Source organism: Habropoda laboriosa, unplaced genomic scaffold (assembly GCF_001263275.1).
Source record: "Habropoda laboriosa isolate 0110345459 unplaced genomic scaffold, ASM126327v1 scaffold18, whole genome shotgun sequence".
Taxonomy (NCBI): domain Eukaryota; kingdom Metazoa; phylum Arthropoda; class Insecta; order Hymenoptera; family Apidae; genus Habropoda; species Habropoda laboriosa.
The window spans coordinates 229,801-243,266 of NW_017100152.1; the positions used below are offsets into that span (position 1 = coordinate 229,801).

The 13,466-nt window shown below is 39.4% G+C and overlaps 2 protein-coding genes across 9 annotated transcripts in view; one reads left to right on the forward strand and one right to left on the reverse strand.

Moving 5' to 3' along the window:
• Positions 1–8,584, forward strand: part of LOC108575873 (pleckstrin homology domain-containing family G member 5) — a 90,897-nt gene extending 82,313 nt beyond the window's left edge. For 3 of the 8 annotated variants that reach the window (XM_017938797.1, XM_017938788.1, XM_017938805.1), the window contains 13 exons: positions 2,435–2,517; positions 3,701–3,977; positions 4,340–4,485; positions 4,568–4,879; positions 4,944–5,093; positions 5,163–5,423; positions 5,493–5,744; positions 5,827–6,041; positions 6,635–6,820; positions 6,903–7,129; positions 7,485–7,711; positions 8,045–8,315; positions 8,400–8,584. In XM_017938797.1, coding sequence (XP_017794286.1) covers positions 2,435–2,517; positions 3,701–3,977; positions 4,340–4,485; positions 4,568–4,879; positions 4,944–5,093; positions 5,163–5,423; positions 5,493–5,744; positions 5,827–6,041; positions 6,635–6,820; positions 6,903–7,129; positions 7,485–7,711; positions 8,045–8,050 — 2,342 coding nt within the window. In that variant the 3' untranslated portion in view covers positions 8,051–8,315; positions 8,400–8,584. Of the gene's footprint in view, positions 1–2,434; positions 2,518–3,700; positions 3,978–4,339; positions 4,486–4,567; positions 4,880–4,943; positions 5,094–5,162; positions 5,424–5,492; positions 5,745–5,826; positions 6,042–6,634; positions 6,821–6,902; positions 7,217–7,484; positions 7,712–8,044; positions 8,316–8,399 lie in introns of those variants that run through there. The other 5 variants (XM_017938838.1, XM_017938845.1, XM_017938824.1 and 2 more) reach the window with 4 other exon arrangements.
• A 1,210-nt stretch (positions 8,585–9,794) lies between these two features.
• Positions 9,795–13,077, reverse strand: LOC108575735 (leucine-zipper-like transcriptional regulator 1). The gene is made up of 10 exons (XM_017938625.1): positions 12,971–13,077; positions 12,248–12,556; positions 12,029–12,143; positions 11,798–11,964; positions 11,536–11,737; positions 11,118–11,477; positions 10,606–11,056; positions 10,360–10,538; positions 9,994–10,278; positions 9,795–9,914 (listed from the first exon to the last, which is right to left on the reverse strand). Exons 1-10 carry the CDS (start codon positions 13,075–13,077, stop codon positions 9,795–9,797), a joined length of 2,295 nt encoding a protein of 764 aa, XP_017794114.1.
• Positions 13,078–13,466: the final 389 nt, after the last annotated feature.

Below are 13,466 nucleotides of genomic sequence, written 5' to 3' on the forward strand. Positions count from 1 at the left end.
AAGCATAATACTATAATCCTATGTTTAAAATGTATTTTCTTGTGGCCGCCTGACAGCAACCTGTAAATCTGGCGCGACAGTGAACGTGTTAATAAGTAAATGTTGTTCAAATTATATCGTGTTTGATACCATTTTCATCAGAAAAATCTCACCAACATGTTAAAAAAAATTCCAGATGATATTTAAATCACTTGGTTGTCTCGACTCACGTTTCATGCTTATCTTTTATTCGCTGTCCTTGTCTGCGTTCGGCAAACTGCAATGGCGGGCGCGAGGCTCGAAAACGTAGTCCCTGACTCTACGAGTGTCAGGTTTAGCTTCCTTGCGGTCTGACACTTGTGGAGAATATACTATAATTCTTTTATTTCCTCTAGGTGTCCTTGGCGAGGAAGGAAAGAGCTCCGGGTGTATAAAAAGAGGTTCCACGTCTTCGTGTACTTTTTCCACGTGGAACGTCGCGAACACGATCTTGCCAGCCCATCGAGGAGCGTTATTAAATATTGAAAAGGGGGCTGAACGCAATAGGGCACGTTTAACTTGATTATATGTAACACAGGCCGTCACAAAGGGCGCGTAAGCAAGCGTACCTTTGCGATAATGCAATTATCGATAGACAATTCGGTGGAAACTTTCACGTTGATTTATAGTTTTCCTTTAGAGAATTTTTATTTTTATTAAAAAAAACACAAGTGTTGACTGTAATTAAAAATAAAAGTGAAGTCAGCAGAACTATGTGGAATGTTGGTGACGAAAGCTCGCACAGATGAGGTTGCTCGAAGTGGTAAAACCTCGCAATCGTAATTTTCCTTGGCTGCTTCCTGCGCTGAACAACCAGTAACGTCACAACTTCGGATAAAATACGAGTATCTCGTTAAAATAGAATTGGGCGCACGAACAACCGCGTTCGACCGAATTTTCGCGGGTTACCGCGGTAACTGTATATCCTTGAGTAACCATCACGCCCACCATTGACAGAATACAAAGAAAAAAAAATGTTAACAAACTTTTTACCCTTGGTTACATGAAGGACCAGATGAAACAGCGTTAAGCGTATTTTCACACCTCGGAACGAGGTTTTCAGATATTTACTAGCCGATCGAGGAAAGAAGAAATTATAAATAATTTAAATTCATTCTAAATTTAAGGCGTTACAAAATTTTCACCTCCAATTCTATCAGGAACCAGCTTAAAAAGTGTTAAACACATTTTTAGACCTCACAATCTGATAAGTTTTGAATTTTCACACTCGGCAAAAGAGCAAAAGAAAGTTGAAGAATTTTCTACTCTCATAATTGAATTTCGTCTTAAAATTTTCAGCTGTGATTCTTTCCGGAGCCAGCTTAAAAAGTGTTAAGCACATTTTTAGTCCTCCAAATCTGATAAGTTTTAAATTTTCACGCTCGACAAAGGAGGAAAAAAAATATTAAAGAATTCTCTACTCCCGTTCTATCAAGCTCTGACTCGCCTAAAAAAGTATCGAGGATATTTTTAGACCTGTAAAAGTGACAAATTTCGGATCTTTACGATCGGCCTTCGGCTTTAAAACCCGGCTGAAAAAGAAATATCACGTCTGTGACGCAAAAAGGGTCTGAAATGTGCGAATAGAAACTCACGCAATTATTCACCCCGTGACCGTTCCGATGATTATCACGGTTAATAGTTACTTCTCCGCGTATATTACGTAAAAAAAATTCAGTCGTTTTCACGCACATGTAACAAAGGGGAAAGGAAAAATATATACAGAGACACAGAGAATCGAGCGAGAGGGAAACGTCCGTCTGTGTTCGAACAGCCACGCGAAACAGTCACGAACATCGATAACGCGCTGTCCGTTTCCGACTGAAATAAACTTTGTCGCCGTCATAAAATGTAATTCCCGAAATTCCATGGTTGTTTATCAATCACGAATATCAATCGGAACATTTACTGTCTTGTTTTATTTCTGCTGCCAAGGCTTTTACCCCTGAATCCTTTCGATCTCTCCTAGATACTTTGTGACTGTAGAGAAATATGTATTTCACAATTCCGCCCGACGTTGTTTGTTTCCTTTGATACATCAAATTAATATTTTTCCAGCTGGATGCATTCTATAGATTCGTTGCTGATTTCTCTTCCCTTTTACAGTGGAAATACATGTGGTTTTGTAGCAAAATAAAAATACATTTTCTTCTTAATGTGACTGTTGCATTGTTAATTGTGAAAAAATACGCTTCCATTGAGAAAAATAAGGATCGTTTTCGAATCTCTAAAATACCACTACCTGGAAGAATTTCTATTTATTCGTTATAAACCTCCATAAAAAAAGAAAGAAGCACGTAGTTTGAATTTAATACACTTTACTCCTCGAAACGCTAGTACTTAACGTAAATCGACGTGAAAATTGAAAACTTCCCACCCTGTATTCAAACACGAACGCTTTCTCCCTCTGTTTCAGTTAAGGACAATGAGAAATCGAACTCGAGATCGTCGAGCCAGAGGGGCAACCAAAGTGTCTCCCTGAGGAAGACGGGCGGCGGGGTAAGATCCAAGCTACAAAATATGATAGAAAAGAAAAAAAAAAGAACAAGTGTACTCTTTAATTCCTCTAATGGAACCTTGAACACCTGTGTCCCAAAAGAGAAAAAAACCGACTGAAAAGAGCCTGGAATCAATCACTGGAACAACCTTCGTTTCTCCTTCGCCCAACCTTGCGTCCCTAAAGTCTTCTCCCTCCATCAGCCGGCATTGCTCGTTCCGTTTCAATTGGCGCGAATTTTTTTAATTAACGCAGATATTTTCGCTCTAAAAAGCGAGTCAAACGAATCGTTTACCGATTGCACGGCCCTGTAATCTCTCGCGGAGCTCATAACAGCTTGAGCCGAATGGCTTCATTGTGCGCTGACACACATGTTCGACCGCGAGGCTTTAATAATCACGAACAATACGACAAGACGACATCGTGGAAAAAGACCTGGAAACCTTGACCCAAGTATAAAAGAAAATGAGAAAGAGTAATAGCAGAAGAGGAAACGGAACGATCAGTTAGGTGTGAACAATACCATGCGCATCGATCAGCGTTAATTCTTTCATTACAACCGGCATCCGGATTCTAATGAGTTGGCTGGAAACGATAAACCTGATTCCCTCGTCAATTTTCAACCGGGTACCATCGCATCTCCATCGTGTTCCACGGACTAGCTATTATCAACCTCGAAATAGACAGCTAATAGCACTACCTAACTTGTATAATGGCTCCTTTCACTGCTCGGTGATTAGAGTCGGTTCCATCTGCGGGCATAATGATACAGTTGCATGCCTTCGTATATTGTGCCTTTATCGTTGAAGCAAGTGGGATATTGTCGACGTGTAGATGGAGATTGGTTTATTGGAACTTCGTCGAGGAGTTCATTGCGAATGAACGGGGAGCACTTATTGTGATCAGCATTACATCAAAAGATCTGCCTAGGATGCTCCAACTCGAGATTATAGTGACAGTAAATAATCTTCTCTCGAAACAGATATAAGCTAAAATCACTCAGGAGAGACATTCTCGATGCGATGAGAAACGTTCTCAGTGCAGAATCTATCTAATCTCTAGAGCTTATGTTTCTATAGTTATTCAATAGTTTAGGTGGCTTGGGATAGCTTAGAGTTCTAGTCCAACGATTCATTTTTCTTCCTAATGGAATTAGAGATGGATCGTTGAATATTTGGTTCGCAGAGTTATCGATGTCGAAGCAGCCGTTTCTTCAGTGTGTCCACGGAAGACTCGAGCGTCGATTCAGAAGTAGGTAGCACCACTACACTAACGTCTGGTCGGAGCTCCGCTGGGGCTGCGGGGTTCAAGACCAGCAAACAACGCTGGAGCGGCTTCTTCTCGAACACGAAGGGTAACAAACTCGATTTGCTCACCGCTCAACTTGACGATTATAATAAGCACGGTGTACCAAAACTCACGGACGTTCAACTGCCCTACGAACTCACCCCTAACGAAGATGGTGAGTTGATTCGATTGATTATTTTTCAATTGCTCTGTGCTATGTGAAAGACGATTATCATCTTCTGTACAAAAAAATTATATTTTTAACTAATAAATTATCTTACATTGAGAAACATTAAAATATACATATGTATAACACTTGTTGATAGTCGTTTTTTTCTTACATCATCATCAATGGTGTATACAATTAAATACAGTCTCCTCTGATGAGCTCACGTGCCATTGGTGAGCGTGCAATTGCGACTTTGCGCAGACGTCGACGCCTGTTCGTAATCTTGAAGCAGTCCAGGCTGAAACAGCAGACAAAAAAAATGCAATTTAAACGCGATTAATGAATTAGCAAAATGTACTTTCTTGCAGCCTTGTACAATCTAGAAAATGACTGGCGTGACATTGTTCTCAACTCGGACCAATTGTCGGAGAGACAGCAGCAACAGCAGACTGCTTTATGGGAGTTAGCTCAAACAGAAGTAGCTTACATCAAGACTTTGAAGGTCGTGACAGATGTGAGTATTTTATTAAATCGAAATATTTTTATTTAAAAAACAATTGCTCCACTATTTTTTATAATTTTCTGTAACATTTCAGCTATTCATGGCGTGCCTCTGTAGCCTGCAGGCCTCGAATATCCTGAACGAGGTCGACAGGACCAAGCTATTCAGTAACATACCCGAAATCTACGCCGCGAATCGCTACTTTTGGACAGAATACGTTTTAAGAATGGTGAACACTTCAAGAACCACTAGACAACCACTAGATTCTGGCCACCTTCTGCAAGGTTTCGAGACGTTCGAGCAAACGTTCGCACCGTACACCAGGTACTGTGCCGAGCAAAGCAGGTGTCAGCAGTACTGCAGGGACCGTTTCAACGATAATCATTTGTTTACGGTCTACCTGGTGGTAAGTATACGATTTCTAATTACAATATCAAATATTTTCTGAGAAATTTCTATTCGTTTTTCAGTGGTGCGAGACTCAGAAGGACTGCAACAGATTGAAACTGTTGGATATACTAGTGAAACCTATGCAGAGGCTGACCAAGTACTCCCTCCTCTTGAAAGCTGTTCATAAGAACACGGAGAACGAGGAGCAACGAGCAGAGTTGACACATATGGTAAGCAATTATCACTGTGTTATCAATGTAATATTATTTTATAATTCGTTATTTGAATTTCTGTTACAGATCAAATCTGTAGACGACTTCGTTGCATCTGTGAATGCAGCTCTGAAGAGGAACGAGGAGACAGCCAAACTAGCCAGCGCCGCGTCTCGAATAGAGAGCTACGATGTGGTCGAATCCAGGGACGAAGAGTTAGAGAAACTTATTAAGATTCACAGCACGTTCGACATTACCACCGCTCCGATGCCTGGCTGCTCGAAAGACACGCTCAGAGTACTTCTACGCGAGGGAGATTTAAAGCTAAGGGACGCAGCTAGTAGCAAGGTAATTGATAATCATGTTAGATCCGACGAAATGGTAGAAGAGCAATTTGCAAGTTCTAATATTCCATAGACTGAGGTGCACGTGCTGTTGCTTACGGATATGCTATTGATCTGCAAACCGTCGACCAAGAAAACGTCTTCCAGTGGACTGACTGGCACCTTGGGAGGCGGTCTGAAGATTATAAGACAACCATACGTGATCGATCGCATCTCGATACACGAGCTGAAGGAGCATAGCAGCTTGGGGCTAGTTTATCTTAACGAATACGGGGCTGCATCAGCTGCTCTGGTTCTCAGCGCTGGAGAATCGAAATTAGCCAAGGTACCAGTCATCCATGAAGCACCGACGCTTCCAAATTTTCCTCTAGCTCACCTAAACCTAAATGTTATTCTATTTTGTTCAGTCTTGGATGGAAGCGATAAGAAAAGCTCAGCAACAATTCGCTCTAATGAAGGTGCCACCACTTGGTAGCACTATGAGCCTAAGCGCTGTTAGTAGACAGCCTAGTACATTCCTTGGTGACATTGAATTCGAGCCAGAAGAGTGTGAGGGTATTCCAAAGACGCCTAGAGGAAGTAGCCGGGCGTCTAGAGTTAGCAGCCTCGCTCACAGTCACAGGTAAGCTGTTAAGTCTAATCATAGTCTGTCACACAAGAGCGTAACCGGAAGAATATCTTTTCTTATGTACAGTGTGTAAAAAAAGTCATGGTCATGGCTTTAGGGGATGAACCTACACCTCTGGATCGGTGGACATTTGTAAAAAGAACTTAGAGCAAAATTGTTTATAACGATGAAAATTAATGTTAAATTCTTTTTTACATCAACTTAGTTTGTGTAGGGGCCATTCACACCATTATACCGAGCCTATACGTATAACTCTACACAATCAAATCGTAACAAAAGTTTATCAACGTTTATCTCGAAAACTATATGTTTGCGGCATATGGCTCCTTTCAAACTTTTTCTCTTCTTCTCAAGCAGAATACTTTTGATGTAAAACAAAAATTTAACATTAATTTTCATTGCTATAAACAATTTTGCGGCAAGATTTTTTTTTACAAATGTCCACCGATCCAGAGGTGCAGGTAACTTTTTTTACTCACTGTACACATGTAAAAGCTAGTACAAACACATTTAATCTATACGCTCTCGTGTGACTAATTCTAAAAACGGACGAGAAAATGGAGCTCAGACAATAAAAGCTCTAACAGTCATGAAACTTCAAGCGGAAGCATAGAAATGGAGGGCGTTTCTCCAGGAAGCAGTAGCTTCCTACCCAGTTACAACCCTAGCAGAAACGTTAGCGTGGAAACGAACGAACCACCAAGAGCCTCAAGTGTATCATCTGAGGAAGGAGGTGAAAGCACAGGACATAACCACAGACCATTACAAATTAGGTGAATTAGAAAGACAAGTGGAGCGTAGGTTACTCCAAATAAGTATTTAATGAATCACCGACGTTTAATCATCGTATTCTAGTCCTCACAAATTTGATAATAGACGACATCTGCCGAGCAAATCACCGACGCCAAACACGCTGAGCGTCCAGCTACCAACATACTCTAGCCTTGGCCAATCGCTGCCAAACTTGACTCTGGCCACGTCGCCGCAGACGTCGACAGTGTCACCGACACCGCCGAACTCGCTTCTCATCGTACCCCAGATAACGAAGAGCAAGGACACTTTGCTCTCGCCGGGACACCGAGGTAGCAATTACCCACGCGGGACTATGCCTTTTTCTACCTCTGTTACGCCATAGAAGCTTACCTTATGAGAACAGAAACACCGACTAAAACGACACCATGCATGCTCAAGGGTGTCATAGAATAGGAAATAATATAGAAAAATTTGTAATTACGCGATTGAACGATGTGGGCCTTATTTTATTTATTCCCGTTGCACTTTACCTAGTACCTACCTAAGTTTTTTAGATATAATTAATCCTATTCCCTTCGAGAGCTTCTCCAAATCCCATTAGTCACGAAATGGTCATGAATGAAGTATTGACAGCTTTATGTTAGCACGAGATAAAAATTGTGCTAATCAAATGAATACCATCAGGTATCTCGTATCCACCACCGTCGCCCCCGAGAGGGGCACTCAGAAGGGCGTTCGCGATCCCTCAATCACGAAACCCACCTCTCGTTAAAACGAGACACATAAGTTCGTCTGTGACACAGACGGTTCCGACTACGATGAATTTAGACACGGATGCCATCGAGGAGAGGCGGAGGAGGCTGGAACCTTCGCACAGGATGCCATCGACGAGCAGCATCCCGGATGAAAAGGTTCATTCTTTGATCTAGGACGTTGATCTGATAGTTAGAAGACTCGTCGTCTGAACGTAGATTAAAATAACTCAGATGCAAGGTGTTTTTATATCTTCGTGAAAAAGAATTTCTCTCGGACACTTTATATATAGACTTCTTGAATATTCAAGCTGCATGTACCAACTAGCGCCTCGTTAATGACGAAACAGAACTAGCTGAAAATCAATATCACTAACACCCACGACACGTTTCGTCTCTTCCCTCTCGTTTTATGCAATGCAAAACACCTTGCTTTCTTTTTATGCTATTTCCCTTTATCTTTCTTCTACAATGAAGAACGAACTTTTGCAGAAATGACGAGAACTGGAATACAAGAGCAACCTGCTGAGAAGATAAATTACCACGGACCATCTGCATTTGACGAAAGGGTGTACGTGATACGTCGTGCTTAGAAACAAGATGTTGCTTTCTGTTGTCTGTATGCAAGTGCTGCACACGCTTTCATGCAGGACCAGCAGAAAGGGGGCTTTAATAAAGATAGAGAATGGATTCAACTTGAGTTAGGCGAACACGTCTCGTACTCCCTGTGCCTACGATACGAATCGAGCAATTTTTACAACCGGTGAGAGATGAGAGTTACTACAAGCAATGGCGACAGGTAATACGGTTCTACGTTTTTTATATACAACGAACAATTCTGTTTCAGATTGGGGCCATTCGAAATCAACGCGAAATTTGTACCACGACCGTATCATTGTAACTAATTTGATTCTAGCCGTGTAACTTCTAGATCTCATTTTGTAATTAATCCTCGACGTGGCGGCCGAACATGTGGTCGTGTTTTTCGAATAATTACCCTATAGTTCATTTAGAATTTTAAGCGACGAATAGGAGGACAAAGAGGAAGAAAGAGAGAGAAAAAAATTAAACAAGGCCTACCTAGTGTGTAATGATTACTATTACGACTATTTAATGTGATTTAAGTTTAGATAACTATAAAATAGTTGAATTAAGACACCTCTAGTGAAATAATTAAGAAAAAAGAAAATATTTAAAAAAACGAGTTTCGTGATTTAAAACGATATAAAAGACAGCAGGTACGAACATTTAAAGGTGAGGTGCGAACATTTAAACACACACATTTACACGCGCGCGTAGGGAAAAGTCACATTTTACGTAGAAAAGAAAAATGAGAACAATTACGCTAATTCCTCGTACAAGCTTCGAAAAATAAAAGTTACACGATTTACGAGCGTGGAAGGATACGAGAAGCGTGATGAATTGAAAGAGAGAGAACGAACGAGAGAGAGAGAGAGAGAGAGAGAGAATGTGTGAGAGAAAGAAAGACGTACGATTTACTTTAAGTACAAATTCGATTTCGCAATATTTTGTTCAAGAGACTGAACTGAAGTGTCGGGCTGTCGACGAATACCATCTAACTAGAGACAACAATACTTAGAGAGAAAACAAGAGCAATGATTTTATACAAGCTCCTTTACGTAAGGTTTCTTTCGACCTCCCCCACCCCCTCCCACCAAAACAAAATTTACGCAACTTGCATTAAGCTTAAAGTGTTGAATTACCATTTAAAAGAAACAAAAAAAGTATCGATTGTGCGTGTATGTACGATCGTTTACGATCGAGGTCAAAATATAGTACATAATTTATAAACCACTGGCCTATTTTAATACCCAATCTCTCTCCCAGTATCCCTAACATTAAATTTTTGAATAATGGGAAATATTAACTAGAGTTAATGATTTATGTTACTCATTCTTTTTATATCCAACTAATGAAGTCAATGTTAAACGGATTATTGTATGAGATTTAACACACATTCGTTTTTTTATTTATTTTGTACAAGAGCTTTTATAACAGATCATATTTTTTATATGTACAAATAAATAAAACAATCTGGTTCACCTATTTACATACGTGCACGGTGTCTCAGGTGTTTCAGACACTCGTCTACTATATACCCATAACCCATGAGGTAGAAGATGTTGAACGTGGTTAGAATACTGTATTGTACACTTACTTGGAAGCTCGATGGGGAGGGCAAGTCCCAATTACAAGGACGACGGGGCGAGGCAGAGATCCGTCAGCAATCGTTTGCCATATCCTGACAAGTCCTTGCCTCGCTGCGTTCATCGGCCAATGCCTCCAAGATGTCTAACAATAATTCGCGACTTAATTGCTTTAGTCTTGGGAGTCTTGCAACCTGTAACATGACAAAATGCTATTTACAGCAAATAATAGTTTGATGTACAAAATAAAAGAGAATTTAGTACAATATGTACCTTTGTGAAGTGATGCACAATGACATCCAACGCGTATTTCTTCATATCAACAGCTTGCATTCTATCCGCAGCTTCCAAGATCTGTATAACGTTCTCAAACGTGACATTCATCTCGAGATTCTGCTTGCAGAACGCTTGCAGTCGATTGTTCGTGAAACCGTAAAAAACCGGAGCGGTGAACAAATATAGAGAGTCCTCGGGTGGCATCGAGACGTCCGCGTAGTAAATGTACCTCAAGAGGGAGTCGAATGACTCGGAAGAAGGGATCATTTCACCGATTTGTATCTATAAAAAAAAGTAGCCATTCTTTTGCAACATATTTTATTACGTTGCAAATAAATAAATACATAAGAAGCAATAACTTACGTTGACTGCATTATTTTCTGGCATAAATGAACGAAACATTGCCTCAAAGTAGCTACACCGTGCCGCAAGAACTGCTTTATGAGCAGGAATCGGAACACCATCTAACATTAAGGTTATGTCACAGAACTCTCTGCCAACATTTTTCAGAAATGCCTCCATATCCTGTTCTAAGGTCGTTCCTAGCCAGAAAACGAATTACAGTAAAAGAAGAACATTATTTTCCATTAAATAACTTTAATATCCCACCTGTGCTCAGATCACATAGTCCAGGAAAAATCTCTTTCTGAGGTATTTGCCTTTTCCTAATAATTGCCACCATTAAAGGCTGATCCAATGTCTCAAACTCTTTGCTCATTACAATTTGATTATAATTAATTTCCTTCACAATGAAACTCAAACAAAACTCCTTTATAAAATACAATTTCAAGTGAGCAGCATTGTGTAATGCTTCCAAAACATTCGCATGACTTATGGTCGCTTTTAAGTATTGGACACACAGTTGTTCCAATCGTTTCATATTGAATTGCAAAGCTAAACGATAAACGTCCATCATGAGCAGCACAATTCTATTGCTCAAGGGATCTTCAACACGACTATTTGATCCATCTTCGCTTCTTTTCGTTGGATCGATACGATCGGTGTAAATGTAATTTAATACCATTTCAAATGCTTCTGGCACAGCATCTTTCAATCTCACCTATGGTATAGCACCATGGAAAAGTAATAACACTCATTATTAATTTGATAGACCTACTTACCTCTAATAACGGCATATCTTTAATGGGTATATCCACAGTTTTAAACACTTCTTCCAAATGTTTATCTCGCTTTTCTCGTGCTTGCCTAATACGAGTCCTAAGAAACTGCGAACGTGCTGCTACCATTGCTATATGAGCAGGTATTTTTGTCTCTGACTCGCCTACTATAAATTCTACATCACAGAAAAGTCGACCGTTTAACAATCTTCCAAAATCATCGTGCAGAGTGCATTTTGGGTAGGACGAAAATTGGAATCGGTATGTTTCTCCGGATCGTACATTATTGTCAACTGTTCCGCCGAAAATGAACATTGCTTCTCCGATTACTGCTGCTGCATGAAATAGTCGACCAGACGGGACCTGAAAGTACATAAATGAAAGATTGTTGTTTGGAATTTTAATGACTTCACATTTATACCTGACTATCAGCGGAGGGCAAAATAATATTCCACGTTTGAGTATCAAGATCATAGCAATGGAGATCGTTAGGTAACGTAGAATCAGCCGCACCACCAAAGACATAAAGATGCCTATCGAAACTGACCATAGTGTGACCATATCTACGAGCTGGCGGTGGTGGTGCGCCGCGCAGTATATGCTCCGTTGAAATTCGTGTCCACCTAAAGATTCGTATTTTATAAAATTCGACGTAACTTCAACGAGAGTAGTTTCAAACTTACCGCTTTTCTCGAAAGTGAAATTGAAAAAGGCTATTAGTGATATTAGCTCCACTCTGACCACTAAATACAAACATGGACTCACGTGCTACTGCAACTGGAAAATTACAACATGTTGGTGGACAGTCACCAGACTGAACAACTTCCTCCCACACTCTTGGTTCACCAGGCTAAAAATAATTATGCAGCAATTAACAATCTGTAATTTCTGTAGAATAGATTGCACTGACTTACTAATAATGATATTGTCCACATGTCATTCAATCTTGCATTTCCATCATAGCCAGCAAATATCCATAATTTATTATCATATACAGCAGCTCCATGTGCAGATCTTGCAACGGGAGTTCTACAAAAAAGATGCAACATTTACATTGTATACCATTATACAATAGATACTGTAAGAAGACAATCAGAAATACAGATAAACTGAATGATATAACTGAAACATACTTCCCAATAAATTTCCATTCTGTCCACTGACCAGTTTGGAATCGATATTCAAATAGATCATTCTTATTGGTGAGGTTTGAATTGGAATGTATGTCACCAGTGTAACCACCAAATACAAACATAGAAGAATCATGCACAACTGCAGAATGATGATAACGTGGAGCAGGGGGTATTCCTGTTGCAAATGCACGTCCCCAGGATTTTTCTTTCACATCGAATCTCAACAAGTCATTCAACATTCTTTTACCATTATCACCGCCAAATACATAAATAGCATCTTTGTAGGCTACAACAGTGTGTTTGCTACGCCTGTGTATAATACAATATGGTGAACTTTGGAGTAATGCATTTACAAAGCTTCTTTTAATATAACATTTAATGCAAGGAAATAAAGAACAGTAGGGTAACAAATTCAGTGAATTGCATTACAACTTAACTTATACAAGAATCATATTGGTAGTAATTAAAAACTCTACAAATTACTTATTATCATTTATTTACAATCTCCAATTAACAATTACAAATAAATTGTCTTTGAAACAAAGTTAGAAAATAAATAAAGAAACTGGAAAATGCTGGATATAACTGAAACACTGATACACAATTATTGGAATTAAGATGCTGTAACAAAACGATTGGTAGCACATTGTAAAGAATCAGGGAAAGTATTAAAATAATTCCTCGAGATTGAAAACAGTGATAAAATGGTTTGACTCGAATTACCTGGCGCCAACGAATTCGTCGCATTCTGGCATACGCTGCCAGCGATGAACAGTTTCGAAAGGGCCGAAATCAATAGTTAAACACTCTGCAGTCGCAATGTTATCCATTTCTTAATTATATTATATTTCAACAAAAATACCATCACTTTAAGAGATTCATGTTTAACCTATATGGTACTGACTCAATAGTTCCTTATTCTTTACAACTTCGTAATATTCATCAAGTAGAAATAAATCTTTGAACGCTTTCAAATACAAGTCCGGATAGTATCGTGCCAAAATGTTAAAAGAATACTTTCTAAAAGTATTTTAACGATTAAAAGGTAGGCGAATCACTTGTTAATGACAGAACTGTCAAAAATATGCGGTTACATCGATCGGGTAGACTGCGACCAAGTACAATAGAACATAATACAATTCACGTACAACTATTTATTTCAAACGCTATTAACATAAACAATTAATAATGAAATATTTCGAAATCATAATCCAATATT

Bases quoted from the DNA above. Each gene is read 5' to 3' on its own strand.
- LOC108575735 (XM_017938625.1), bottom strand. From the start codon at position 13,077: ATGGATAACATTGCGACTGCAGAGTGTTTAACTATTGATTTCGGCCCT. The intron at 12,144-12,247 runs GTATGTTTCAGT...TCTTTTTTGTAG, and splicing joins GAATGGAAATTTATTGGGAA to AACTCCCGTTGCAAGATCTG. The intron at 9,915-9,993 runs GTACATATTGTA...GTCATGTTACAG, and splicing joins TTGTGCATCACTTCACAAAG to GTTGCAAGACTCCCAAGACT.